The sequence below is a fragment of the Crinia signifera genome, chromosome 9 (genome assembly GCF_055691185.1).
Source record: "Crinia signifera chromosome 9, ASM5569118v1, whole genome shotgun sequence".
NCBI lineage: Eukaryota > Metazoa > Chordata > Amphibia > Anura > Myobatrachidae > Crinia > Crinia signifera.
This window is the reverse complement of record NC_139225.1, coordinates 88,840,505-88,866,456: the sequence shown is the minus strand read 5'-3', so window position 1 is coordinate 88,866,456 and position 25,952 is coordinate 88,840,505. Positions and strand designations below refer to the sequence as shown.

Below are 25,952 nucleotides of genomic sequence, written 5' to 3'. Positions count from 1 at the left end.
AACCTCCAAGTAGTCTATGAAACCAAAAGGGTCATTGGTTTAACACATAGAGCCATACAATACTAAAGTATTGTTTTAGTACAGTAAACTAAAAAATGCATGCAGCATAAATAGGTGTACCTCTTGCGTCTTGATTTTCATGTGCAGAAGATTTTGCTCCAAATACAGCATCAAAATCCACGTGCATTGTTGTAGATGCGTTTTGTACCCCTGAATGCAATGGAAAACCTAAGTTCAATAAAAAGCAACTATGTGAATCAATGAAGAATAATAAATGTATACACCACACACACAGATTTTTTTTTTCCTTAAACGGACAAAACCATGTTGCACTAAAGGTGAAGAAAACATGTGCAGAGAGAGTTTGATTTGAGTGAGGTGTGTACAAACTGAATCTAAAATGCAGTGTAAAAATAAAGCAGCCAGTATTTACACTGCACAGACAAAATAACTTGCCCAAATCTAAGTCTCTCTGCACATGTTACAATTGCCCCACCTGCAGTGCACATGCAAAAAATCATAAAAAATAATAACAATAATAATAATCCATCTCCTGGTGTCCCATGATGGCTTAACATTCTAGGTATACCTTGGCCACTCCTGTACCTTCCCCTCTATTGGAATTTGTGTAACACAAAACCCCCTTGTCTGAGTGGTCCTCTATGGAGATTCTTACAGATGAAACCAGTGCACTAGAGATTCCCTCTCAGTATAATAGCAATGCTCTGAAAAAGGGAGACTGACTTCTCCCTTGTCTTCTCGGCATGGCTTTTTCAATCAACCTATATGGGTATCTCTGGAATGTAGTGTTCATTCCAACAACCGCTATCTTTGAAAACCCATGTATTTCCTCTTCCCTGTCTGGGGTGTCGCTGTCTTCTGTAATGCTTCCAGCACAGTGTGGTCTGTATATCATCACTGGTATGCAAACCAGACCTGTGCTAGAATCACCACAGCAGACACCACCGCCCCAGGCAGGGAAGAGGAACTGCATGGGTTTTCAAAGATAGCGGGTGCTAGAATGAACACTAGAATCCTTGACATATTTTTCCCCAGGATATCTACCTCTTGCCAATAGTTTATTGACTGCAACTTATGTGCCTTAACAGCATATGCCATCTGATCAGACACGTTACAGTTTGATTCGTTCATGAAGTTTCGCTGAGTTACACACTGTACTCGGTTCACTTATTATATGCAAAACAGAAACCCTAGTTCCAACATGGTCTCTACACTTACAGAGTAATATGACAACAACTTGGAGTGGCTTCACTTCGTTTGTGTACCTAATATAGTGAATTAATGGGCTGTATGTAGCATCTCCCCCTTCACCCCCCTAGTACACGGGATGCACTGCTTTGTTCAATCTGTGGTGCAGACTTGTCTTCTCTGGTTTACCCCCCTTCAATGTAGAAATGGTCGCCTTCATCTCTGCTTCCTCCTTTGTTAACTTCATTTAATTGCCAATAACTAAATCAAACTGTTCATAAACTGTATTAAAGGAAACTCATTTTATTTTATATCTGCACAAACACATGCATTCATGTAATGTGCTAACTTTACTAGCAGGAGCCCAGCTTTCTTTCCTTCTACTGCCCTTGGGGAAAATGGTGCTTTGGTGGTGGCAAGGAGGATGATGAGGATCAGAAACATCTTGTGAATTCTATTTTAAAAATGTCATGTCAGATTGTTTCTATGACTTTCTTGATTTGTTGAAAAACCCTTTCCCATTATTGAGGGTAGGATCACCACAGATCTAAAGGGGAAAGTTATTAGGATGAGAGTTTCAGAAAGTGAGAGATTCGTTAAGCGGCAATCATTTACCCCACAAAACCAGTTTGCTTTTTGCAGTGTAAATGATTGCCGCTTTAAAAAACATGGAGATTTCATACCAAATATCTCACTTTCTGAATCTCTCGTCCTATTAAATTTCACCCACAATCTTTATCTGTAGTATGTATGGCACCACCTTGATAAATACCATTTTATACTAAACAGGGAAGCTTTTATCATTGACCATCACATACCACTGGTGACAGAACAGTAGTTTGCCAACGCCTAGGCACTGTAGAGTAATCTAATGGAAACCATCTGGCCCCTGTATGATTTTCATGTCATTTTACCCTTGACCATGTTACCATATGTTTTGGTTGTTTGTGAACAAACATTTTATGAATTTTACTAACATCCATTTAGTTTGTCGAGATATATACGTTTGTGTGAGGATTACCCTACTACAATATGTAAACAGAAAAGTAGGAGTTAATTGTGTACCAACTTGACACTAAGTGATCTGGGCCAAGGTCTCACCACTCTAAAGAAACCTTTATGTGAGGAATAATTCCTGTTTTATGTAGGCATACATACAGTATATACCACCATCACATTAGGTGACCTCGTATTAAGTTACATCACGTGACCATAGTGGAGGAGGACTTATTTGTGCCATTCCAAAGGACTTTGACATTTACCATGATTTTAACTACTATACAGACACACTACACAATATTTTGGGTCTTCTCTCCCTTTTATTTACAGTGTCAAAATCTTGGGTTGAGAACAACATTAATGGTATTTTGTGAATTTAGGAACTAAATCTACACTCATCAGTGTATATATATGTACATACACGTTTTAATTGAGACTGTATATTGTTAACTGTGATACACATTTCCAACAGTGGGGTGCCACATTTCTTCTCTTTTGTATATTGTATTGCTTTCCAGGTTGATAACACCTGGTGATTTGTGTGCTGCCCCTTTCAAGCACAATAGAAAATACCAGGGTTTTCTGCTCTCTTTACGAATTCTGATTAGACCTTCCACACCCATCCCTCCACCACTGCCATTTTACATCGTAACTGAAATAAACGTAATAGTTCTCGTCTACAGCTCCATGGCGCAATTCCCAGACATCTCGCTCTATGAAACCAAAATTTGTAAGAGGCTCATAAAGCATGGATTTAAGCTATTTTTTCCTGAAGTAAGTACTCTCATAAGCCAAAAAGAAAAACAACAGATAAATTCACAAAGCAACTGAAATGATATTTACCACTGATCAGTCCCATTGTCTGTTTAGAAGAAAATGTGGAAGTGTTATAAGATGGCGTAGCCTTTACCGCGTCTTCAACAGGCTGCATGTCAAAGATGTCCAACTGTGGCGGGGAACTAAGTCCATTTGAAGAAAATGGTCCTTTAAAGAAATTTAAAGCAATGCACGCTCAATAAACACAGTTTCTAGCAATACACAGCAATGCTGCCTACTTTTTTTTGTCCCTAAGGAGTTTAATTATGATAGAACTGATTTAATTCACAAAAACATATAGACTAAATCAGGGGTTCTCAAACTTGGTCCTCAGGACCCCACATACAGTAGTTCACTGTTTCCAGGTCACCCGGCAGGTGCATTAATTACTCACTGATACTTTTTGTAATCATTTCTTTAAAAACTATTTTCTAAGAGAAACAATACAACACAACATAAAATCACAATAAACACAAAGAAAATTCTCAGTTTTTCTCAAAGTAAGACTAAGGGCAGTATTCAATGAGAAAAATTTGCCGTGTTTTATGGCGAGTTTGTGCTATTTTCGCGTTGGAAGGAGCATTTTGCTCTCCAAAAGTGAACCACCCTATTCAATGTGATATTTTCGCTGTCTTTCTAAGTGATTTTCGCCGTGTCTCTCCGTGTAGCAATTCTCCATCTTTTCATGGAGAACTGGAATGTTTTTTTTTTTATTTTGGTGTAAAAAAAAAAAAAAAAAAAAAAAAAAAAAAATCAGGATTTTTTTTCTGTGAAGGGGCATGCTATTTTTATTCATGTGCTTATAGCACATTAATATATATTTAATTTAAAAAAAAAAAAATGTTTTAATTTATTTTGGTACTGGTTTCCTAGCACGGCCACAACGATCTTAATCGCGGTCATCGGGGGTAAAATCGGGGCCATCGCGGCCGCTAAAAAAATCGGGTGCGATGGGCCAGACGCGATGCCCGCGATTTTCCCATAGAGAACAATGTTAAATGGCTCAATTTACCCGCGATGACCACGATTTCCCATAGGAAACAATGTTAAATGGCTCAATTTCCCCAAATTATCATAGGGAACAATGGGAAATGGGGCAAAAACACCCCTGAACATAAAAATGTCCCCCCAAAAGTATTTGACGCCACCCCGCCATCAACGTGAACCCGAAGCGTGGCGAGCGCAGCGAGCCCGCGAGGGGCGGCGGTACGCATCCTCCGACCTTTTTATGCCCTACTATCCACTAGAATAGAATAGTGTGGCGAGCGCAGCGAACCACCGAGCCCGAAGCGTGGCGAGCGCAGTGAGCCCCGCGAGGGGACGCGGATACCTTCACAGTTATACGCGTCCCCTCGCGGGCTTCCCAGGTGTCCATGGCGACGCGGACACCTGGGAAGCCCGCGAAGGGACGCGTTTACCTGTGAAGGTATCCGCGTCCGCTCGCCACACTATTCTATTCTCACGCCACGCCCTAGTGGATAGTAGGGCATGAAAAGGTCGGAGGACGCGTACCGCCGCCCCTCGCGGGCTCGCTGCGCTCGCCACGCTTCGGGTTCACGTTGATGGCGGGGTGGCGTCAAATAATTTTGGGGGGACATTTTTATGTTCAGGGGTGTTTCGGGGGGTTTCTGGCCCATTTACCATTGTTCCCTATGCTGATTTGGGTAAATTGATCCATTTAACATTGTTTCCTATGGGAAATCGTGGTCATCGCGGGTAAATTGAGGCATTTAACATTGTTCCCTATGGGGAAATCGCGGCCATCGCGGGTGGACCATTTAAGCATTTTTAGGTGCACACGATGCGACCGACCCGATTTTTCACTGTTTTCAATGCATTTCAATGGAAATCGGGGGCATCGCGTCGGTCGCGTCGCAGGCCACTAAAATTTACCCCCGATGGCCGCGATTGTGGCCGTGCTAGGAAACAAGTACCTTTATTTTTTATTTTTTTACACAGAGCAGCCAGCAGGGGGCCGGAGCTCTCGAGCCACTCATTAGATATTCATATATTCACTGCACCCGATCATTACATATGCACGATCGGGTGCAGTGATCACTGGGTCCCCCGCTGGCTATAGGGGGAGGCAGCTTGTGCTGCCTGGGTCCCGCGGGTACTGTGAAAAAGAGGCAAAGTCTGGAGGGGACCCGGAAACGACTTGAAACAGAGGGAATCTCCAAGTCAGAACCAGAAACGTACTAAAACGTAGTTGTCAAATAGTAGTAGAGAAGAAAAGACAGGGAGACATCTATCGGTGCCAAGGACCCCAGACAATATCAAATTTATAGGGACAATCGTCGAGGTATTTAGTGAGCTTTTCCATATCGGCTATGGACCAAACATAATGAATCATGGTCTGACCCAGAGGGAAGGTTTCTCTTTTTAAAAAAAGACTATTGTGGGCAAACTATACACATTAGTTTGTATATATGCCCCTCCAGGTCATAACACTGCCTTTTTATAATAGGCGGCAATTTCAATGCAATCCTGGATCTTAAGCTAGACATTACGACCCACCCAGATAGGCCCATTGGAAACAGACATGTCCCTCCGACCCTCTCTGTTAATTGACACCCTCCATGTAATTGACCCCTGGCGTTTCTTGAACCCGGTGGACAGAGAATACCCCAACCTTTTCCCACAAACACTGCTCCTTTTCTAGACTGGATTATTGGCTTCTAGAAGATTCCTTGCTTCAGGGAGTTGAGTACTCCACCATTTCAGATATTCTCATATCTGATCATGCCCCTATCATATTGAAATTGAGTTTAAATATCCCAATTAAACAGTCCTATAACTGGCACTTTTCAGACCATTTAAATACTTCCCTAGATTTTAAAAAACATTTTTGACCTACACGTTCCTTAATTATATCACTGGCAATAGTGTTCACAGTGAGAACATTAATTTATTCTGGCAGGCCTCCAAGCCGATCCTCAGATGACACATTCTAGCCTATGTTTCATCCTAAAAGAAAAAGTATCGGTACTTGTGAGTTATCCGGGCTGCCGATTTTTTCATCGCGCCCGAAATCGTGGGCATCGCGTCGGTCGTGGCCGTTATAAGGAGCCGCGACGCGATGCCCACGATTTCCCATAGACAGTAATGTTAAAAGACACGATGGACCAGATTTCCGACACGATTTCCCATAGACAGTAATGTTAAAAGACGCGATGGACCCGATTTCCCATAGACAGCAATGTTAAAATAAAATTACAATGTGAAATTGGCCAATATGTTTTTTAAAAAAATGTTTCATGGCCCCCCACCACCGTTAACGCCACCCCGCTATTGACGCCAACCCGAAGCGTGGCGAGCGCAGCGAGCCCGCGAGGGGCGGCGATACGCGTCCTCCGACCTTTTCATGCCCTACTATCCACTAGGGCGTGGAGTGAGAATAGAATAGTGTGGCGAGCGCAGCGAGCCCGAAGCGTGGCGAGCGCAGCGAGCCCCGCGAGGGGACGCGGACACCTTCACAGGTATCCACGTGCCCTTGCGGGCTCCACAGGTGTCCGCGTGCGCTCGCCACGCTTCGGGCTCGGTGGCTCGCTGCGCTCGCCACACTATTCTATTCTCACTCCACGCCCTAGTGGATAGTAGGGCATGAAAAGGTCGGAGGACGCGTACCGCCGCCGCTCGCCACGCTTCGGGTTGGCGTCAATAGCGGGGTGGCGTTAACGGTGGTGGGGGGCCATGAAACATTTTTTTTAAAAACATATTGCCCAATTTCACATTGTAATTTTATTTTAACATTGCTGTCTATGGGAAATCGGGTCCATCGCGTCTTTTAACATTACTGTCTATGGGAAATCGGGTCCATCGTGTCTTTTAACATTACTGTCTATGGGAAATCGTGGGCATCGCGTCGCGGCCCCTTATAACGGCCACGACCGACGCGATGCCCCCGATATCGTGTCTTTTAACATTACTGTCTATCGGAAATCGGGGGCATCGCGTCGCGGCCCCTTATAACGGCCACGACCGACGCGATGCCCCCGATTTGGAGCTAAATCGTGGGCATCGCGTCGGTCGGGTGTCCTTAAGTTAACCAAACTTAAGGACAAAATCGGCAGCCCGGATAACTCACAAGTACCAAAGTATCACCTCAGGCTCACTCAAGCTTCCTCAGAGGTCTCCTCTACCTACTCCCAACTGCTGGCCTCTCCCTCCGCCCTGAACCTCTCATTATATAAAGGACGCAACTTCAGCCTATGATGTCATAGTAATGGAACGGGCCAACATATAGAAAAAATAAATACTTTAGGTGGGGCAACCGCCCAGGAAAATTGTTAGCTAATTTGGTCAAAGCGTCCATGGGCCATAAGCCTATCTCTTCAATAAAAAAAAAAAACAGACATTGGCGACACTGCTGTCGATCAGGACCAGATCACTACCACATTCATGTCCTATTTTGAAACTCTATACCAAGCCACCTCAGCATATCCCACCACTATATCAAATGTCCTACAGCAGGCCCAATTACCTCAGCTTTCTTCCGAACAAAGGGAATGTTTAATGTCGCCCATTACTGAGGGGGAGGTTGAAAATATCATCAAAACACTGCCTTTGCATAAGACCCCGGGCCTGGATGGTCTTTCGGCATCCTACTACAAACCACTTTCCCCCCAGGTAACTCCTTATTTAGTACAGTTGTAAAACTCAATTTATACAGGCCAACCTGCCCCTACTTTAATGAAGCCCGAATAATTATCATACCCAAACCCAATAAGGACTCTACTTTAGTGTCCTCCTATAGACCCATTTCTCTCCTCAACCAAGATCTAAAGACTTTCACTAAACTTATTGCCTCACGCCTCCAATTAATTCTTCCCTCCCTCCTGTCAACTCAACAGACAGGGTTCCTGAGGAACCGGCACTCAGTGCATAATGTTAGGTCATTGATAGCTGCCATGTATAAAGTCCATCTCACTCAATCCAGTCAAACAATTGTCCTTAACGGTGATGTGGATAAGGCTTTCGATAGAGTTTCCTGGCAGTCTTTCTTTCAATTATTCCAGGGTACTCGTCAGGGCTGTCCATTGTCCCCTCTACTGTTTAACATGGTGCTCGACACGCATTTAAGACACTTTTTTACTCAATAAGAGTTGGAAAGGTATCTTTTAAAATCGCCGGAGGTGCTGGCCTTTTTCCCCAGAGGCAAAATTGGGTTGGGGCAACTTATCCTTTTAAATGGGCTCACAGAAATTACGTACTTCAGCATTAAAATCCAAACGCACCCCTCCCAACTATACACACAGAACTTCGGCCCACTATGGGCCCACTATGGTCCAAAACCACAGCGGACTTCACCAAATAGGCTGATTTGCCCTTAACCTACATAGGAAGATGTTACTTATATAAAATGATCACCTTTCCCCGTTTTTTGTACATGCTACAAATGCAAACAATTATATTGCTAGATTTAACAAGGAACTTTCTAAGTTCCTATAGTCTGGAAAGCGCCTCCGGATATCCCTTTTCAAAATGCAGCAGAAAAGGGAGTTAGGGGGCCTCAGCCTGCCATACCTCAGAACATATGCTATAGCGGCCAACTACCGCATTGCAACGGACGGGATATCGGGTACCGACACTTATGCTAATTTCTCCGAAGAGCAGGGTTTTATTCCGGACGTATACTTTGTAGCGTTACTACACAGGATCCCCCGGGCTCTTCCAGAAGCAGTGAAGGGTAACATTCTCCTTAATACCACTTGCTTGGCGACTAGCTAAATTTGTGGCCCATGCTTCTAGGTATACGTCCATTTTTCTTCCCTTCTGGGGCAACCCCAGTTTCATACCCAGCCAATATACAAATGTCTTTAGGTCTTGGAATACTGGAGGCCTCAAGTATTTTGCAAATCTTCTGACACGGGTTTCAAAGAAAAATATCCTCAACTTCAGATACCACCATTTGTTTATGTACAGGTAAGAAGTTATGCCCAATCTTTGTTATTGTTTGGGCCAAATGTCGAGCCTTATGCTCTTGATAGAATCTTACATGCAAGGTTAGATAGCCCCCTCTAGACTTCTCATATATGAGACCTATACTGTAAGTGTTAAGCGTTAGACCAACCTCCAAGAGGTTTCTTAAAGTGGCAAAAAGACTTTCCTGAATTGACCATGAAATCCATGTGGACAGCATATCAGTATCTAAATATAAGTCTGGCGTCTACCTCCTATTTGGAGATGCACCAAAAGCTTATGCACAGATCCTATTTCACTCCGAAACTTAACTTCCTCACTGGAGGTGCCCCCGACGCTAACTCTGCTACAAATGTGGTAGTCCCGACGCAGACCTATTACATTGTATGTGGGACTGTACCATCGTACAGGCTCTTTGGTCTGATTTTCAGGAATATATTAAACTGACCCTTTGTATAGAATTCGCTATCTCCAAATCTTGGCTATTCTGGGGACGATATTCCTCCCCGCATCGGAAAAACTTTTCCCCAGGTACTCGTTTACTACTTGTCAAGCTAGCAATGGCAATCAAAAAAAATATTTGGTCAGAATGGATCTCCCCAACTCCCTCCTTTATGTCTTTGGCCTTGCCTAGAAGATCTCATTTATTCATGATGGATTGGACAGAAACCTCAATCCAAAAAGAAACACTGACTGCAAAATTCTTTGACACTTGGTTGCCATATATCCACATACATCTTGGCTTTTTTTCTCAATTTGTCACAACATGTAAAATACGGCTTAGCTGTTTTTCCAAATTGTTTTTCCAAATGTAGCAAGTGGGTGGATTCTGAAAATTGTTTGCAGCAGTATAATTTGTATAAAGTAAATGATTAGAGCATGACTTTTGCAGAGTTCAAGGTGTGCCAAATTGTGCCATACATGGCGCAGTAAAACCAAGATGTACAGTATGTGGACACATCTGTATATACACCTTTGTGATACCGGTTGTACTTTGCTCCTTGATGATTGGGATTCATCCCCGAAACATGTTGGATTAAAGTCTTTTATATATTTTCAACTTGAAAAAGAGTTGAATAATTAGTAGATTATTAGATCACACCATTAGATAAAAAATAAATAAAAAAAGTGGAACACTGGCATGAAGCTATGAGTAACTAAATAGCGTTTTAGATACATATCTGAATTTTTACCATATAATACATGCAATATAACATATAAATAGAAATGAAAGAGAATAATATCAAATGGGCAAAAAATTTGCCACACAGCGGAATGAGAAGCAAATAGAAATCTGCAACAATATATAAAGCTCCTGTATTTAGATGGAAAACTCTGTTAATATTTAGGACATAAACTTACAGCAAATTCAGGGACGCCCCTCTCAGGTGTAGGTCTAGTATAAAAGGAACTTTAAATTACCGGCGCTCAAGCAGGCTAAAATACATCGTTATATGCAGATTTCTGCAGGCATTCCTCTTATAGGTTGAGTGGTGTGCACAAGATTGGGGAACAGAGCACGGCGGCTCACTGAATAGCTAAGACAGGCCGACTTGCACTGAGTTTATTATGAACTGCTGCCACTGAACTATGATCCGGAGACCATTGTTCACATGGTGAAACTGCAAGTCTCCCATATTTAGGAGCCATTTTGCTGCGATCAGCCTACTGTGGGACCTTTCATACATTATGGACAAATCCCGGAGAGGAAGGTACTACTAGCAGTCTTGGAATTTACTTTGACTTTTGGACTTAGATATTATCAGAACATTCCATCTAAATACAAAAGCTTTATACATTCTTGTGTGTGATGAATTATTGATTGTCCATTTTTTATTTTATTATTTTGTATTTTTATTTCTATGTTATAATGTCTGTATTATGCAACAATAATTTATATTAACCACGCTGGTATGGCCGGAAATTTTACCAGCTGAGCTGCTCTGCCGTCACAGGTTCTCCTGGAAATTTTCCTGACATGCCACTGGAAAGTAGGAGTGCACCCGATGTGCCTCCAGCAGTGTACCACTGGCACACCGCTATTCCAAGCTTCAGGACCAAAATGTTCATTCACACTTCTCTAATCACGCACACAAACATTTATATTTAATCTTTCAGACTATAAAACCCAGGGTTGTGGTCACACATAACAGACGAACATGATGATCATAATATCAAAATATACTTTGAGATGAAGCAAATCTTACCGCCCCATGTGCTGTGTGTAGATGTTGCTATGGATGGCGTGCTCTGCACAGTTGGCACGAATGTGGGCTGCAAGTCGAACAGATCACTGGTAAGGTTGGGCATGCTGAAATGGACAAATGAGCATTTATTGCAAAATTTAAACCACACATGTATTTTAAGAGTAACACTATCAAAACATAGTTGCTACCATGTAAGACTTTTTAAACGCATGTACCCTCAACTTTTGTGATGCCTTCAGGTGGTTGGCTAGTGCTGGCTGGGGGAAGGGGAGAGAGTTCCATGCCCTGGACTTGAACCCTACAGTTTGGGATGCACCAGACAAAGTCATGTGATCGAGGTTGCGGTCACATATTTTTGACCAAAATTGTTCTAACCATCACAATTTCACTCTATAGGGGTAGTTCAGAGCTAATAGCGGTTGTGTGAAGCGGACCGGTCAAATGACTGTGCATGCGTAGGGATCGCAGTAGGCATGCAGGAGGAAACAATAAAAACTTCAGCGTAGTGCCGCTGGCAGCGCATCACATGGTTTCCCTGCTCCCCCAGCAGCACTACGCTAAGTGCGTACAGCGTCCGTGGCGAGGGCCGGAGCAGGGGGACTGAATGCGACTGCCGGGGAGTCACCGTGGATCCCAGCGTGAGTCAGCGGGGATCGAAGCGGTGCCCGGGCCGGAGGAGGGTATCGGAAGTATAGACCAGCCATTTTACGCTCCCTATCCACGTCGGTGTGGAGTTGATTTTATTAAGTGTGGCGAGCGAGTGTATACTGGGGGTAGGACGTGGATAATGGGGATATTAAGCATTGCGTATTTTTAGGGCTCCAGAGCCACTTACGTAGTTTACGTGGCCAGCATAGTGCTGTATCGGTATTCTGAATGCGCCCTGATAATACACAAGTACCTAATTTTTTTCTGAGCAGAACTACAAGTCTCAGCATGGTAGCACCTATCATTTTTAGTATTAGGATGTGCCATTCAAGCTTTCCTAATCCTGTCTTTATCATCAATACAAGCTTAAAATTAAACTTCCTGGTCAAAGTAAAACTAATTTAAAAGTAAAACTAAAATGAGCACATTGTATGTAGGTGTACAGCAATGTTTATTTTTTGAGCTTGTTGCTAACTTGATAAGCACAATGGTTTGGATACATACACGTACACACACTATGGGCATCATTTAGAATTAAACAGTGTGCATTGGCACAAGCCATGTGGCAATGCAAGGTGTTGAAAGTGCATATTTTTGTCCATGAAAACTTTTACATTCTACATGGTATTTCCTCTTGAGGCAGTCAGGACCAGCGACAGGGGGGGGTTAAGGGGGACAGCCGCCCCAGGCCCCGCCAATCTGGGGGGCCCAAAGCATGCAATCCCTGCCGCTCAGTACCTTAACTATGATTGGTCTTCTACACACACACACACACACACACACACACACGGGGCTGCATCGAGGCGGAGCTTTGTGGGACTCGTCTTGGGGGCGGGGCTACACGCGACTGGGGGCGGGGCTAGAGGTGACTCTGCCTTAGGCAGCTGCTGCAGTGCTGACTGTCTGCAGGGAGAGGAGAAGATGCTGCATTTCCTGACCTACCCAGCCAGACTGCACTGCTACTTCAAAGGTAGAAGTGGTGTGTGTGTGTGTGTGTGTGTGTGTGTGTGTGTGTGTGTGTGTGTGTGTGTGTATATATATTATAAGAAGGCACTCTGAGATTTTAAAAAAACTGCAGTTTTTACCCAATAAATAACTGAGATGACACTGGATAGTGTAAATCAACTTTTCGGGCGGGTAGTCCTTTAGAAGACGTGTGTGTGTGTTAGGCTGGGACTGGAGGAGAAGGGTTAAGCCACAGGGTATGAGCATTAGGTGCACTAGCAAAGAGGGTCGGGATCAGGCTGCGAAGGGTGGGAAGTGCGTCCGTGTTCTAGAGCACAGGCCACACGGTGAGGGAGGCTGTTAGTGTGAAGGCAGGCCGCAGGGTTAGGAAGCGAGTCAGTGGGATAGAACGCAGGCTGCATGGTGAGGGATTGCATCAGTGTGATAGAGCGCAGAGTGAGGTAGGGCGTCAGTGTGAGAGTGTAGGCCAAAGGGTGAGGGATTACTCCAGTGTTAGAGTGTAGCCTGCGGGAGAGCGCCAGTGTGATATAGTGCAGGGTGAGGGAGATAGAGCACAGGCTGCAGGGTGAGGGAGGGCATCAGCGTGAGAGTGCAGGCCACAGGGTGAGGGCGTCAGTGTGATAGAGTGCAGGCCGCAGGTTTAGGGATTGCGTCAGTGTGATAAAGCTCAGGCTGCATGGTGAGGGATGTCATCAATAGTATAAAGTGTAGGCTGCGGGGTGAGGTAGAGCGTCAGTGTGATAGAGTGCAAGGTGAGGGTGCACAGCAGTTTGATAGAGCGCAGGCTGCAGAAATAGGGTTGCTTTCCAGAAATGTCCCAGGCTAGTTTTCCATCCAAATCTAACCCTCTCACCCTGCTCCTCAGCAATCCAATAATGGGCACAGGGCGCTTCCAGTTTATGTTCCAGCACAGGGGGTGGGGGCCCGCAGAGATATCAGTGTATGGGGCCCCAAGAATCCTGTTGCCGGCCCTAGAGGCCGGCAACAGGATACAGCAGGAAAGCTACAGCAGGAAAGCTGGTGAGAACATCACCACAGACCAAGGGATGCAGAAACACACAGCTCACCTATTAGTTGTTGGTGCAGGCGTTGAGAATAAGTCGGCAGCTGCAGACGTGTGAACACTCTTTCCGGATAAAGTGCTAGGCGATGTTGATGTAGAATTTGATACAGTGGAAATTTCTTTAAGTCGTTGTTCCTGAAAAGGAATGTATTTATGTTAAGAGCTGTACGGCATAATTGTGTGTATATTTTACTTACATATTTAAATTAAAAGACATAATATAGATAATTGGTTATCCATTAGCTACTCTCTTTAACCTTCTATTCAACTACCACCTTATTACTTTTTATCATCAACTACCTAACTTATATTTCTGTTCCTGCTCCTCCAATAAAATTGGACTCCAATCCACATGCCATTGATACAGTCATAGTCATACAAAACAGAGCAATGTGGGGTATTTACTGTGCAATAATCAGGGTGAAGTCAATTCTCTGCAACCCAGCCTGTTTTGCTCACAGTGCACACCGGTTACCAAATGAATTTTCAAATGCAGTTCCTCTAACCTGGATTGCTACACAACATATGTCAGCAACAAGGAGTCAGTGTCAAGCTGCAAATGTAGTGTGTGCATAATCGCCCCTGGCAGATATCTGCTAGATGAGGGGTGGCTGGACTTTTGGATTTCTACTTTGAAAGCTGCCAAGTTTTGTGATCTACGTAGTTGGGACAAAAGCGCTCCTGAAAAAGGGTTGTGGAATAACAAAAAGGGGCGTGACCTCACTGCACTGGGTGTATGAGATAGGACACCGGTGAATTGCAGATAGATGTACACCAGTCAAAAGACAGTTAAAAAAAAATCCATTTCCTGCGGGAATAATAAAGTTTATTGAATCTGAGAATAAAAAAAAAAAAAGAATGCTTTTCAAACAGTCTACATTTTTGACAAAATGCCCCCAGTAGCATGAAACACGTTGAAGCAGAGGATGCAATCCGCACCGCCAATCCCTGACATCCAGCAGCCGATGAAGACGATGCCACGCTGTGCCGAACTCAACCACACTGCTGTCATCCATCGCACATGGACGGGACATAGAAGCTGCGGCTAACTTTCCATCTGCAGTCTCTGAGCTGCGCCGCCAGCTTCTAAAGGTGTGCTGGAAGCCCGTCATGCCAAGGGCTTGTTCTCGGGACGGCGAGAGGCCGATGTGGAAGACAAGGAGGACATGGCCCTGCCTCTGGCTGAGGCAGAAGCTCCTCTGGTTATCCCCCTAAATTTAGGAGGTGCCTCGAAAGGAGAGACCAGAGAAAGTACTCTTCGGAGGAGGCGGAGCTGAGGGAAGAAACGTGGACTTTCCCCCCGTAGCCTGGATGATTAACTTGTCTAGCTCCTGGCCAAACAAAAAATAACTTGTCTAGCTCCTGGCCAAACAAAAAAATCACCAGAAAAGGCAAAGCCTCCACTACCTTTTTTATTTCGGCTTCGGCCTGCCAAGACCTAAGCCATAAGGTGCGTCTTGCTGAGATAGAAGAAGCTGAGATCTTTGCTGCTAACTCTGCTGAATCCCTGGCTGCCTCTCCTAGATAAGTAGCAGATTCCTTAATATGTTCAGCTAAAGGAATTAGTTCTGACCTTGGCCGATTTGATTGAAGCTTCTGGACCAATTCCTCGGCCCATACCTCTACTGCCCTGTTAACCCATGAGCCAACAAGGGCGGGGTGGATAAGCACCCCCGCAGTGGTGTAAATAGATTTGAGAGTAGCCTCCAACCTACGGTCAGAGGGCTCATTCAATGCCACTGCCGTTTGTACGGGCAAAGTTATCTTTTTTGATAGACGGGAAACCGACGTATCCGCTGGGGGAGGGGTTTCCCACTTAACCCGTGAGTCCTGTGGAAACGGATGACAGATATTGAAGAGTTTTCACATCTGAAATTTTTATCAGGTGTCTTCTATGCTTTTAGTAGAGGAGATTCCTCTGAAAATGGAAAGGTAATTGATGACTTTACCTTCCTACTAAACAAGGATACTTGCGCAGGGGAATCATTCTCCTCAATATTCAAAGTAATCTTAACTGCTGAGAAGGGCCTCAATACCCTGAAGCTCCCTTGAATCCGGATCCTCCACTACCTGTATATCAGGGTCTGGATCCTGCAAATACAAATCCTTACAAATCTATTTGTAAGTGTACCTGCTCCTCCTCCTCCTCCTCCCCCCCTCAGACAGGTGGTATAACAGAGGAGGCAAAACCCTCTTCTTTTGGCAAGCCTAGTAAAGGCGCCAGGTGTTGTGCTTTTGGTACCTGGACAGTTTTTACCAGCGAATCCACTGACTGGACCAGAGCCCTGACCCATGAGGGAGACAGAAGCCATGTGATTATAAAACCTCTCTGTCTCTGCGAGACTCCGCCATTTCAGCTGTAAAAGCGGACCTAATGGATGCCATATCCACTGCAGGTGTCTCTGACCCTGCTGGAGTCCCTTCCGCCCCTGGTGACTCTATGCAACAAAGTTCACACAGATTTACCCATTTTTTATGCTGGGTAAACTGGGTTTCACAGCGCTTACATATAAAAAGCTTCTGTGAGCCCTTTGAAGAGGTACCCTTGGAGGACATACTGACAAAACCAACCACACTGCAGTATAGAATATTGCAGGAGAGCAGGAATGCATGAGAAAAAGTCGGCTGCGACGGTGACCCTTCAGCGCGGTGGCACTGATGGCTGTGGTCCAGAGGAACACCACAAGTGGTGACAAGTGAACCCCTCAGGGCACTTTTCTAAGACTGAGGTCTGGGAGGAGGGAGGAGCCTGTCACACTCCAAAAAGTGCCGACTCCTTCTAACACCCACTCTATCCTGCGAAAGCAGCATTCAGTGTCCCCTGTGAATGAAGGAGAAATATGAGCCCACACACTGGTGTGTTGTAAATAGATTATGTCCAATGGATGGAGGTTAAGGAGAACGGTTTTAGTCAAAGCAAGACACGGCAGAATCTGAATAGTGTGATTAAATGCTTGTAAATTTGGCCAGATGTAAAAGAAGAACACTTTGAATGGCGCACATAAAGCTTTAGCGCACACTGGAGAAGTGGTCTAACAACCCACAATACAGCATAGCATACTCCAAACATAATTTGCACTGGAATCTTTTCAAATGGAAAGCCTGTTCAGAGGCACATTGAGGCGACCAGATCCACACCTCTCCCTGGCACATTTGCTTAATGGTATAGACCAACGGTCCCCAACCTTTTTTCTCTCCCATACATTTGATTAGGCTTTTCATTGATAAGTACCCCCTCCTCTCATTTTGAAATATGGACAGTACTAAGCGGTATGCGGATCCTTATATTAAGGAGGAGCGGAGGAGTAGTATACAGCTAGGAATCATGCCCTTCTGTGTCTAGACACTGGCGTGTATTATCTCCAGGATTCCCGCTAACATCGGTAGGATTAATGCCGCTGCTTCCTCCACCTTTGTCAGTGCTGGGCAGAGGAAGGCTGATGTCTGAGGGCAGCGCGGGAAGCTCCCAGTGGATTGCTGGTCAGGCATATGACACAACATGGTTTCTCTCCATGGCAATGGGTCTTCTTCAGCCATCAAAAGACCTTTTCATCGTCTGCCATTACCAATATTATTTTCAAGTACCCCTCCAACTGGTCTGCAGAGTACCCCCAGGGGTACTAGTACCCCAGGTTGGGAACCACTGGTATATACACTAAAATCAGAAGCAATGGAGCTGCTGATTCTGTCAACTGTTCCACTGGCAACAGGAGAGGCGAGGCTTTATATACCTCCCATGTGCAGGTGTCCTTGTGCATTATTGCTGCAGTCGTGCCAAATAGCCACAGTTAGCGTCAGATCTCTTTTATGCAGAAATTTTGCACAGCAGATTGCTCCTTGCGTTGTATACAGTCTCCCTTGTACCCAAGACATAGAAATGCTGCATATTAAATTATGAATAATCAGAAGTCACCTAGTGTGACAAGTTGAGCAAGACACCTTTTCATCCCACCCCCCCCCCCCACCCAAAAAAAGGACGCACGATACTAGCAAAATTGCGCAGGACTGCGAGCTCATTTCACATTATATAATACTACAATTGAAGAAGTCAACCCTCATAAATTTAATCAGATATAAATCATACAAATTGCCTCTTTTTTATTTTTATTATTTACTGCCGCAGATTCACATGCACAAGTCAATATCACTGCACATCAGCAAATGGAGGTTCCATATATACTTATATTTTGTCTCTAATGCCGCTTTCACACCGCAAAACCTGCTTAGACCAGGTATTTAAAATGGGTCAGCGCAAGTTTAACCCCATTCACATTGCATGTAAATACCTGGTCTAAAGCAGGTTTGCGGTGTGAAAGCAGCTGAGACATCCCTGAGATGTGCTGGGCAGTGACCTCTTGGAGGTGTAGAGGGAGGATCAGGCACCAGAGCCCGCACCTAGACTGTCAGCAGGAGCTCCCGCACTGCAGGCAGGCAGGGAGGGAGGAGAGCTGCAGGACGCTGGAAGGGTAAGGGTAGGGGTTCTGACACTGAGCAGTAGCTGATCTGCTCTGAGCCATCGCAGTGCATATTTAAATGAGCCGGACGCTCATTACATATGTGCATATGTAATGAGCGGCCGGCTCATTAAATATGCACTGCGCTGGGGACCAAAAGTGTTCACTGCCTGGGTACCGTTTCAGACCCGTTCAGACAGAAAAAAAAAAAACGGTCTGAAACGGGTAGGACCCTGCTTTTTTACTGTTTCCAAAAACCCGTGATTTTTTTGGAAACGGTAAAATCACTCTGCACCTTTCAGACCGCACATATTACCATTTTAAAAACGGTTAAAAATTGGCAAAATACCGTTTTTTTAGTGCGGTCTGAAAGGGGCATTACTTAGGTCATATTAGATCTAACCTGAATTTTCAACAAAGGGAATACAAAATCACATCAGCAACTAACTAGAATATTCATATCAGCAGTAAAACCGGATGTATGAATGTGGTCACAAACCAGCAGTCTGTAAGAATCAGTTATTAGGCCCAAGAATCAAGAGATCTGACCGTCCAAACGTGTGTAAAGTTAGGATTACCATACTCTCACTTTAAACTGGGTCACTCATGAAATACATAGGATCTGTGGTTGGCTTAATCCAAGCCATTTCATCTGGTTTTAATTTCCCATAGAACCTTTTCATTACATGAGTGTCTAGGTTTAAAGAGATAGTATGGCAAGCCTATGTAAAGCCAAACCTGAGCAATATCTTGTGGCTCTGCAGAGGATCCACGAGTGAGTATACAGCCAAACATTTTATTGCATATACCTTAAGTGCCTGAAGTCTTGCCTGTTCCTCTTCCAGAGCCTGCTGTTTCTCTCTCTCATCCATTTTAGTAAATGACAAACCAGTTGTTGCAAGAGAAGATACTGCACTTGACAACGTGCTAGCTCTGCAAATACAAAATGGATTCAATGAAAAATTGCTGATAATTAACTAGGAAACCTATGACCAAATTTAAATTTTTTTTTATATAGTTTACAATGCCCGGTAGCGGACTAGTTTTCGGTTCAATATATTTACATTAATATACAAAACTGATGCAACTGTTCTATTACTGTAAATACTAACACCATCACGAGCACCAGAACCAATACCTGGGCAATAAAAATAAAAAAAAGGGGGCGGAAAAAGTGAAATATTTCCTGTGACGCCTTGGCTGGATCAATTTAAATTCTGCGATCAACTTCGTATTACACTATACAATAACATTATATACAGTATGTGAGCATTAACCCACAATAATAGATGGATGCTCAAACACAACTAAATAGTTAATTTCAGTATCTTAAGACGAGATCTGCCAGCACAAGAAATAATGGAGTTCCCCCCTGTAATATTTACCATGAGGATAGGTTTTAAGATCCCTGAATGTAGTTTCAGTTCAAATAGGGTGCCTATGTTCTGTGTGCAACTGCAGCTGTATCTGCGTGACAAATGCTGTTACATGTCAGTGGCCATTTCTCATGCAAATACAGCTTGTGCACCCTACTTGCACTGTGAATAAGGCGCATTGTAAGGAATATGATCACATGAAAAGGCACTTGGGACTACAGAGTTACACTGCGCTCACATGTTATGTGTAATGCAACTTGTAGGACAGATGCATGTTATGCAGAAATTATTTATGGCTGATGAAATTATGTAAAATCTTATTGGTCACACAACAATAAATTTGTTGGATATCATTTTTGCACTTGGTGAGGATTAAATGATGGTAACATTTGTCCTGATAATATGGACAAATATGGATTTAAAGGAATATTTATTTTTTCAGGTGATTTTATATGTGTGCATTACTTATTTAGATTTCTTGGTACTTTTTGTTTTCCTAGCAGGGCGCCCACTAAGCAATTTGCTTAGTGGGATATTCTGCGTAGTGAAATCGCATCGCATGATATAATTGTATGTCCCAAAAAATAGGTTTAACGAACCCCCCCACCATCCACGCCAACTCAAAGCGTGGCGAACGTAGCGAGCCCCGCAATGGGCGGTGGAACGCGTCCGCCAACTGTTTGATTATTCCACTATTCACGTCGCCGTGGAATTGATTTTATACAGCGAGCCCGAAGCGTGGCAAGCGCAGTGAGCCCCGCAAGGGGACGTGGAATACATGTAAAGTAATCAGTGTCCGCTCGTCACGCTTCAGGCTTGGTGGCTCGCTGCGCTTGCCACCCTATATAAAATCAACTCCACGCCGACGTGGATAATGAACAAGTCGGAGGACGCTTTACGCCGCTGCCGCTCGCCACACTTCGGGGTGGCATGGATAGTGGGGGGGGGGGGGGGTATGCGTTACATCTACTTTTGGGACATAAAATCATATTATTGTATACCTAATGTCATGGCATCGCCCACCCTATAAAATGGCATGCGATTTTGCGGGACATGCGATGCGATATTGTGATGTAAACTAAAAATAACAAAATTACATGAAAATAACAAAATTACATGAAAAAAAAAATCGAATCGCATCGCATGCCGCCATGCTATGCGATTTCCAAACAAGTACCGATTTCTTTAACAATAAAAAAATATGCCTGCAGTTCTTTTCAAACATAACCGTAATATGTGTGCACAAATTCAAAAAACCTTAAGATTAGTGCTCTCTCAACCTGTTGTACACCTAATTGATTCAAGGTTTGCTTCCACCAATCTAAGTAGCCAAATAAAATCCAAGTAATCAATTATAAACTGCAGTAGAACATGCTGGCTTTATAGAAAATATATATACATAAAATAGACATTAATGGGTATTTGGAATAAAATCCAAATTTTAGGATGGATTTGGGATGTAGTTATAAACAGTAGGGTATACTGGATAGAAAGGACTGGCACTCAATTAAAAGATGCCCTCTGATTCACTGTAAGAGGATGCTGTCCAACTCACCTGCTGGCAGCTGAGAATTCCTTTGTTTTCTTTCCCTCAAGGGATGCCAAGTGCTGTTCAAGTGCTTCCAGCAAACTGCTGGGTGCCTGCAGGTGAACAATCGGTCAGTCACACATAAACTAAACTGGATAAGCTTTTTAGTCGGAGACAACTGAGCATCTAACTTTATTTCCATTCAGATTACATGGCACACCTTGCATAGTTCTGATAACCTACAATAAATAATTTCGTTTTTGAGCAAAAAAAAAAAAACAAATTAAATATATTACAGGACAAAATCATATGGGAAAGATTGGGGGAGAAAAAGTAAGAAATGACATCACACATTTCAGAATGCCCTTGCTGAGCAGATACAGATTGCACATTTCTTGGCTCTACTTTTTTAGATGTGTCAATTCCAAGTTTATTTACATGATAAATAAACCCCAGCATCAGTAAAGACTTACAATATAAATCAATAAGTGGAATTACATTTCTACAATGAAAAATATTTCTGTTGCTATTTATAGATCCCGCCCCCATTATACAATACTATATAATTCACGCTTCAATGACGATCACCAAAAACTTATAGCAAGAATTTACTGGTGTAAGTAAACAACCTTCAGTGTGTATCAAGCATAGTGCAGCAATGCACAACTCCACAATAATATTCAGGAATAGATTTCCTGAAAGGTCATCTACAAACTGCCAAACTTGGTCCATTATTTCAATCAGAACATGACGCTAGGTTAAAATGGTTAACTTCTGCATCATGGAGAGCCGATTTAATAATTATTTAACACAGATTAGATCTCTGAATCCACCAGATCACATGAATGGGTTTCCATATAAAATGTATATGGAAGAGAAATCTTCTCAGGAAAATGGTTCATGAGTAAAGCAATACAAAAAAAAAACAGAGGCATGAAATTTGAAATGAACAAATTTAAATGAAGATGAAATGCACACTGACCTGAGTAAGATCTGGAATGTCACCCTGATCAATCCCAACTTGCTGAGTTCACAAAAAAGGGGGAAAAGAAAAGTGTACATTATTTCATGCAGTGGCAATGGAGAGTGCTATGGGTTCTGAATGCTTACACAAACACATCATGAATGTAAAAGGGACTTTACTAACTTAATGGACTGGTACAGTGGCAATTGCCAACAACATAATAAAATAAAATAAAATAAAAAATGATGAACCAAAACCCCCAGGCTATTGTGCACTTGCCCAAATGTCCAAGCTTTAGCACTGTGAACTAGACGGTTCGCGAACGAAGCAGATCTTTTGGAAGGATCCCATGTAAGAGTGAGTGAGCTGCCGATCCCAAAAAGGTGAACGTCATTCTTTTACTTTCAGTTTCGTTTTTATTACAATGCATTTGCCCGATCTCGATACTGCCACCTGTGGCAGCTGAGATGTACTAACTCTGGAGACTGAGTTACAGTGCTGCGACTGCAAGTAAAACAAAGAATAACAAGGCTGCTGTTAGGGATGGCCATTGGTGCATACACCATCGATGGTTGCCATCGATGGCGATTCTGCAGCCATCGATCAGTGTTTTACTCAGTCAAATTAGCCCTTTTTCAGGGGGTTAAGTGAGAAAGATCTGGCTCTTTTCACGGAGTGATCCGCTGGATCCCGGCTCCGCTTAGTGGCCCGTTTTGCCCATCTCTACTGTGAACATCATGCAATTGTTGCTAATGCAATTTAATACAAACATGGAAGAATCATATGTTACGTATAAAGTTCGAGAAATAATATTGTATATACTGAATTAAAATAAAGAAGCTTGCAAATTGGAGGAAAGTGAGAATGGCACCAAGCTGTAACGTAATAGCTGTATGGTAACGGCTTTGCATTCAAGTTTATTTTGCAGCATTCCAATTGATCATGCATGACACATGCTACTGTACCAGTGCCACGAGCTAACTAAGGCCCCTGTGATGCAGGCATGACAGTACTGACCTCTGCCACTTTCAGGAATTCTGACAGTTTGGTCATTCGAGCAAGAAATTTCTTATAGATATCCAAAGCTTCTTTACACTGGTTCTTTTTCATATCAAAGTATTTTTCTATGGTAAAAAAAAAAAAAAAAAATAGTTACCAGTGGAAATTGCAGCATTTCTCAATATCAGAGGTTTCGCATAATGTTGCAGAAATTAGGACATCCTTTTATACCATCTACGTAATTCTGGATGTACAGATTTTGCACTTATTACAATACTTATATATTGAATTATAATAACAAAATGTTTTAAAGTACTTTGCATCTTTCATCACAACCAAAAAACAAGTTATTTCCACTATGGACTCATGTACTGAATAGTTGTTGCAATGGAAGTTGTTCCTTTCAGCAACATCGGCCAATCCCAGTCCCCCACTCACTTTGTTTGATACCTTTTTACTTGGGTGATTGTCACTATTTTCCTTATAAGAGACTTTGGGAAGCCATTGATAACTCAGACCCAAATCTGCTATCAGTAGTAATGTGTTTGTGGCAGCAGGTAACGGTAATATTTGTCACCATGCAATGCCTTCTGTATTTTTTCTTTCTGTGCCAATGTACAGAAATACACTGTTTTCTGCAGGATTGGTTGCATTTGTCCTTAAAGTGCTTCTATATGATTTCTACAGTACGTTATGGTGCCTACACCCTTGTGCGATGGTATGTGATGCGGTATCGCGATAAATTGCATGCCCATTGCAACTTGAAATCAGGTGATGTAATAAGGGCTGGGCTATCTGGGTGTATTTAACCGACAGATCACATTTATCAAATTGCGATAAATATTACGTTCAGCACGCAATTTCTTGAGATGCACGATTCTACCAACGTTCATTGCATCAGGTGACACATGCAATTTGTCGCTGCAATTTATCAAAATTACATGATTACACTCTATGGGGCAGATTTATTAAGCCATAACAAGAGATAAATGCAAGGGTGATAAAGAGAGATAAATGCCCAGCCAATCACCTGCTAACTGCCATGTTACAGGCTGTGTTTGAAAATAGTCAGTAAGGAGCTGATTGGCTGGACGTTTATCTCTCCTTATCACACTTGAATTTATCTCTTGTTAAGGCTTAATACATCTGCCCCTATATCTCAAGAGTATATGGGCTGCATTAGTTTGACTTCCAATGCATTTTGTCCCATGCAGCGCTCCATACTTTGCTTGACCGTGTGTTAAATCCTGCCATCAGCGCTATCTACAGAAGTTCAAATGGTTTAGTCGCTCAGGAGTCCATGGTAAATTGAACTTACATCAGTTTGTTTAGGGTAGTATACCTTTCAACTACACATACAAAAATAAAATAAATAGCATAACTACAGCCATCTACAGATTAATACCAGATTTAATATACCCCGGACCAAAATTAATTGGGGCTAATTGTCTCACCGCTGGACTAATTAATTAGCCCCAATAAGCCAGCGTGTGAAAAACAAAGTGCTTTGATTATAAACTAGAGCTGCAGCAATGTGGGTAAATAAACTAAAAGACTCCAAAAAGGTATTCGCCCAAAATATTTACATTTACTATTCCGGAAACACAACAAAATGGGAGAAACATCTGAAGGTTATGCTGTGTACACACGGTACAATCCAGCATGAGATTTTGACTATATAGTCAAAATCGCATGCAGATCGCACTGGTTTTTTTACCTTGCGATCCCAATGCGCGCTCCTGTGACAGCACAAATCGAAAACCAGACAGACAGGGCAGCAATGACTACATAGTGCAGATTGTATGAATTGTATGTAAAAAGTACAGAGTTAGCAAAGATGGTATAGCAGTCAAATCTTAAGTCGAATAGCAAGGGAATGACAGCATTAGAGTCCTATTAACAGAACCACTAGACCAACACACCATAAAGCCACTTCTCTCCAATCCATAATGATGCAAGACTATGAACTCATCTATAAAAGGTGTCCATACACGGTGCGATTACCGCACCCGTTATGGGCTGGATCGCAATGCGATCAGAAGGCAGTAAGTACGTGCAGCACATACTTTTTATACTGTGCGATGGGAGCACGCATTGCACAGTGAAAATGCACCGTGTATGGGCACCTTCAGTTAGCGTTAGGGAAAGGCATGGAGCAGAGCTTACTGGGCACAATGCATTTTGGTGCGATAAAGACTCCAAAAGGAAGGCACACATACCTAGCAAATTTATAACACCTTCATTGTAGGCAGCAAACAATCGAATAGAATCCTTGAACAGTAGCATGAAGCCTGTATTTATAACACCATTTGTTAACTCATTTGGGTTTGCCTTAAAAAGAAAAAAAATCATCAAGTAAAGCAAATGGTAGTAACAGTAATGTACAAATGTTATAAGGTCACAAGAGAAACACTGTACTTGAATACACTTACATCAAAATCCAGCAGTGCATCCAGCTGGTTCTGAATTATAGGAAGAGTTTTCAGCAGCTTTTCTGTGGCCATAGTCCTCATCACGCCGTCTATCCTGAGAGCAACATAAAACAGAAACTCGTGAAGAAACAAAGCAGCTATCTATTGCTAATCGGTATGATATGTGGTTAACATACCCTCTCTTCATTTTGGTAAAGTCCACTGCTACAAGTCTGTAGGAAAGTGCTTTTTCATTTAAATATCTGCTATAGCGCCTGATGAAAGTGGACATATCATAACCTAGAAAGCAATTAGAATGTTTAATAGGGAGAAAAATGCAGAAGACATTAACAACAAATATGGTCTGTCTCTAATATGGAGGCTGCGGCG

The 25,952-nt window shown here is 43.0% G+C and overlaps 1 protein-coding gene across 7 annotated transcripts in view; it reads right to left on the bottom strand.

Annotated features, from left to right (window-relative positions):
• The window catches only part of LOC146035735 (phosphatidylinositol-binding clathrin assembly protein-like), a 73,002-nt gene that overhangs the window by 23,781 nt on the left and 23,269 nt on the right, over positions 1-25,952 (bottom strand). For 5 of the 7 annotated variants that reach the window (XM_083159344.1, XM_083159343.1, XM_083159347.1 and 2 more), the window contains exons 4-14: positions 25,760-25,862; positions 25,584-25,677; positions 25,371-25,482; positions 23,170-23,276; positions 22,171-22,212; positions 21,216-21,301; positions 19,094-19,217; positions 13,835-13,965; positions 11,154-11,257; positions 3,052-3,192; positions 121-228 (exon numbers count right to left, since the gene is read on the bottom strand). In XM_083159344.1, coding sequence (XP_083015470.1) covers positions 121-228; positions 3,052-3,192; positions 11,154-11,257; positions 13,835-13,965; positions 19,094-19,217; positions 21,216-21,301; positions 22,171-22,212; positions 23,170-23,276; positions 25,371-25,482; positions 25,584-25,677; positions 25,760-25,862 — 1,152 coding nt within the window. The remainder of the gene's footprint in view (positions 1-120; positions 229-3,051; positions 3,193-11,153; positions 11,258-13,834; positions 13,966-19,093; positions 19,218-21,215; positions 21,302-22,170; positions 22,213-23,169; positions 23,277-25,370; positions 25,483-25,583; positions 25,678-25,759; positions 25,863-25,952) is intronic. The other 2 variants (XM_083159346.1, XM_083159348.1) reach the window with 1 other exon arrangement.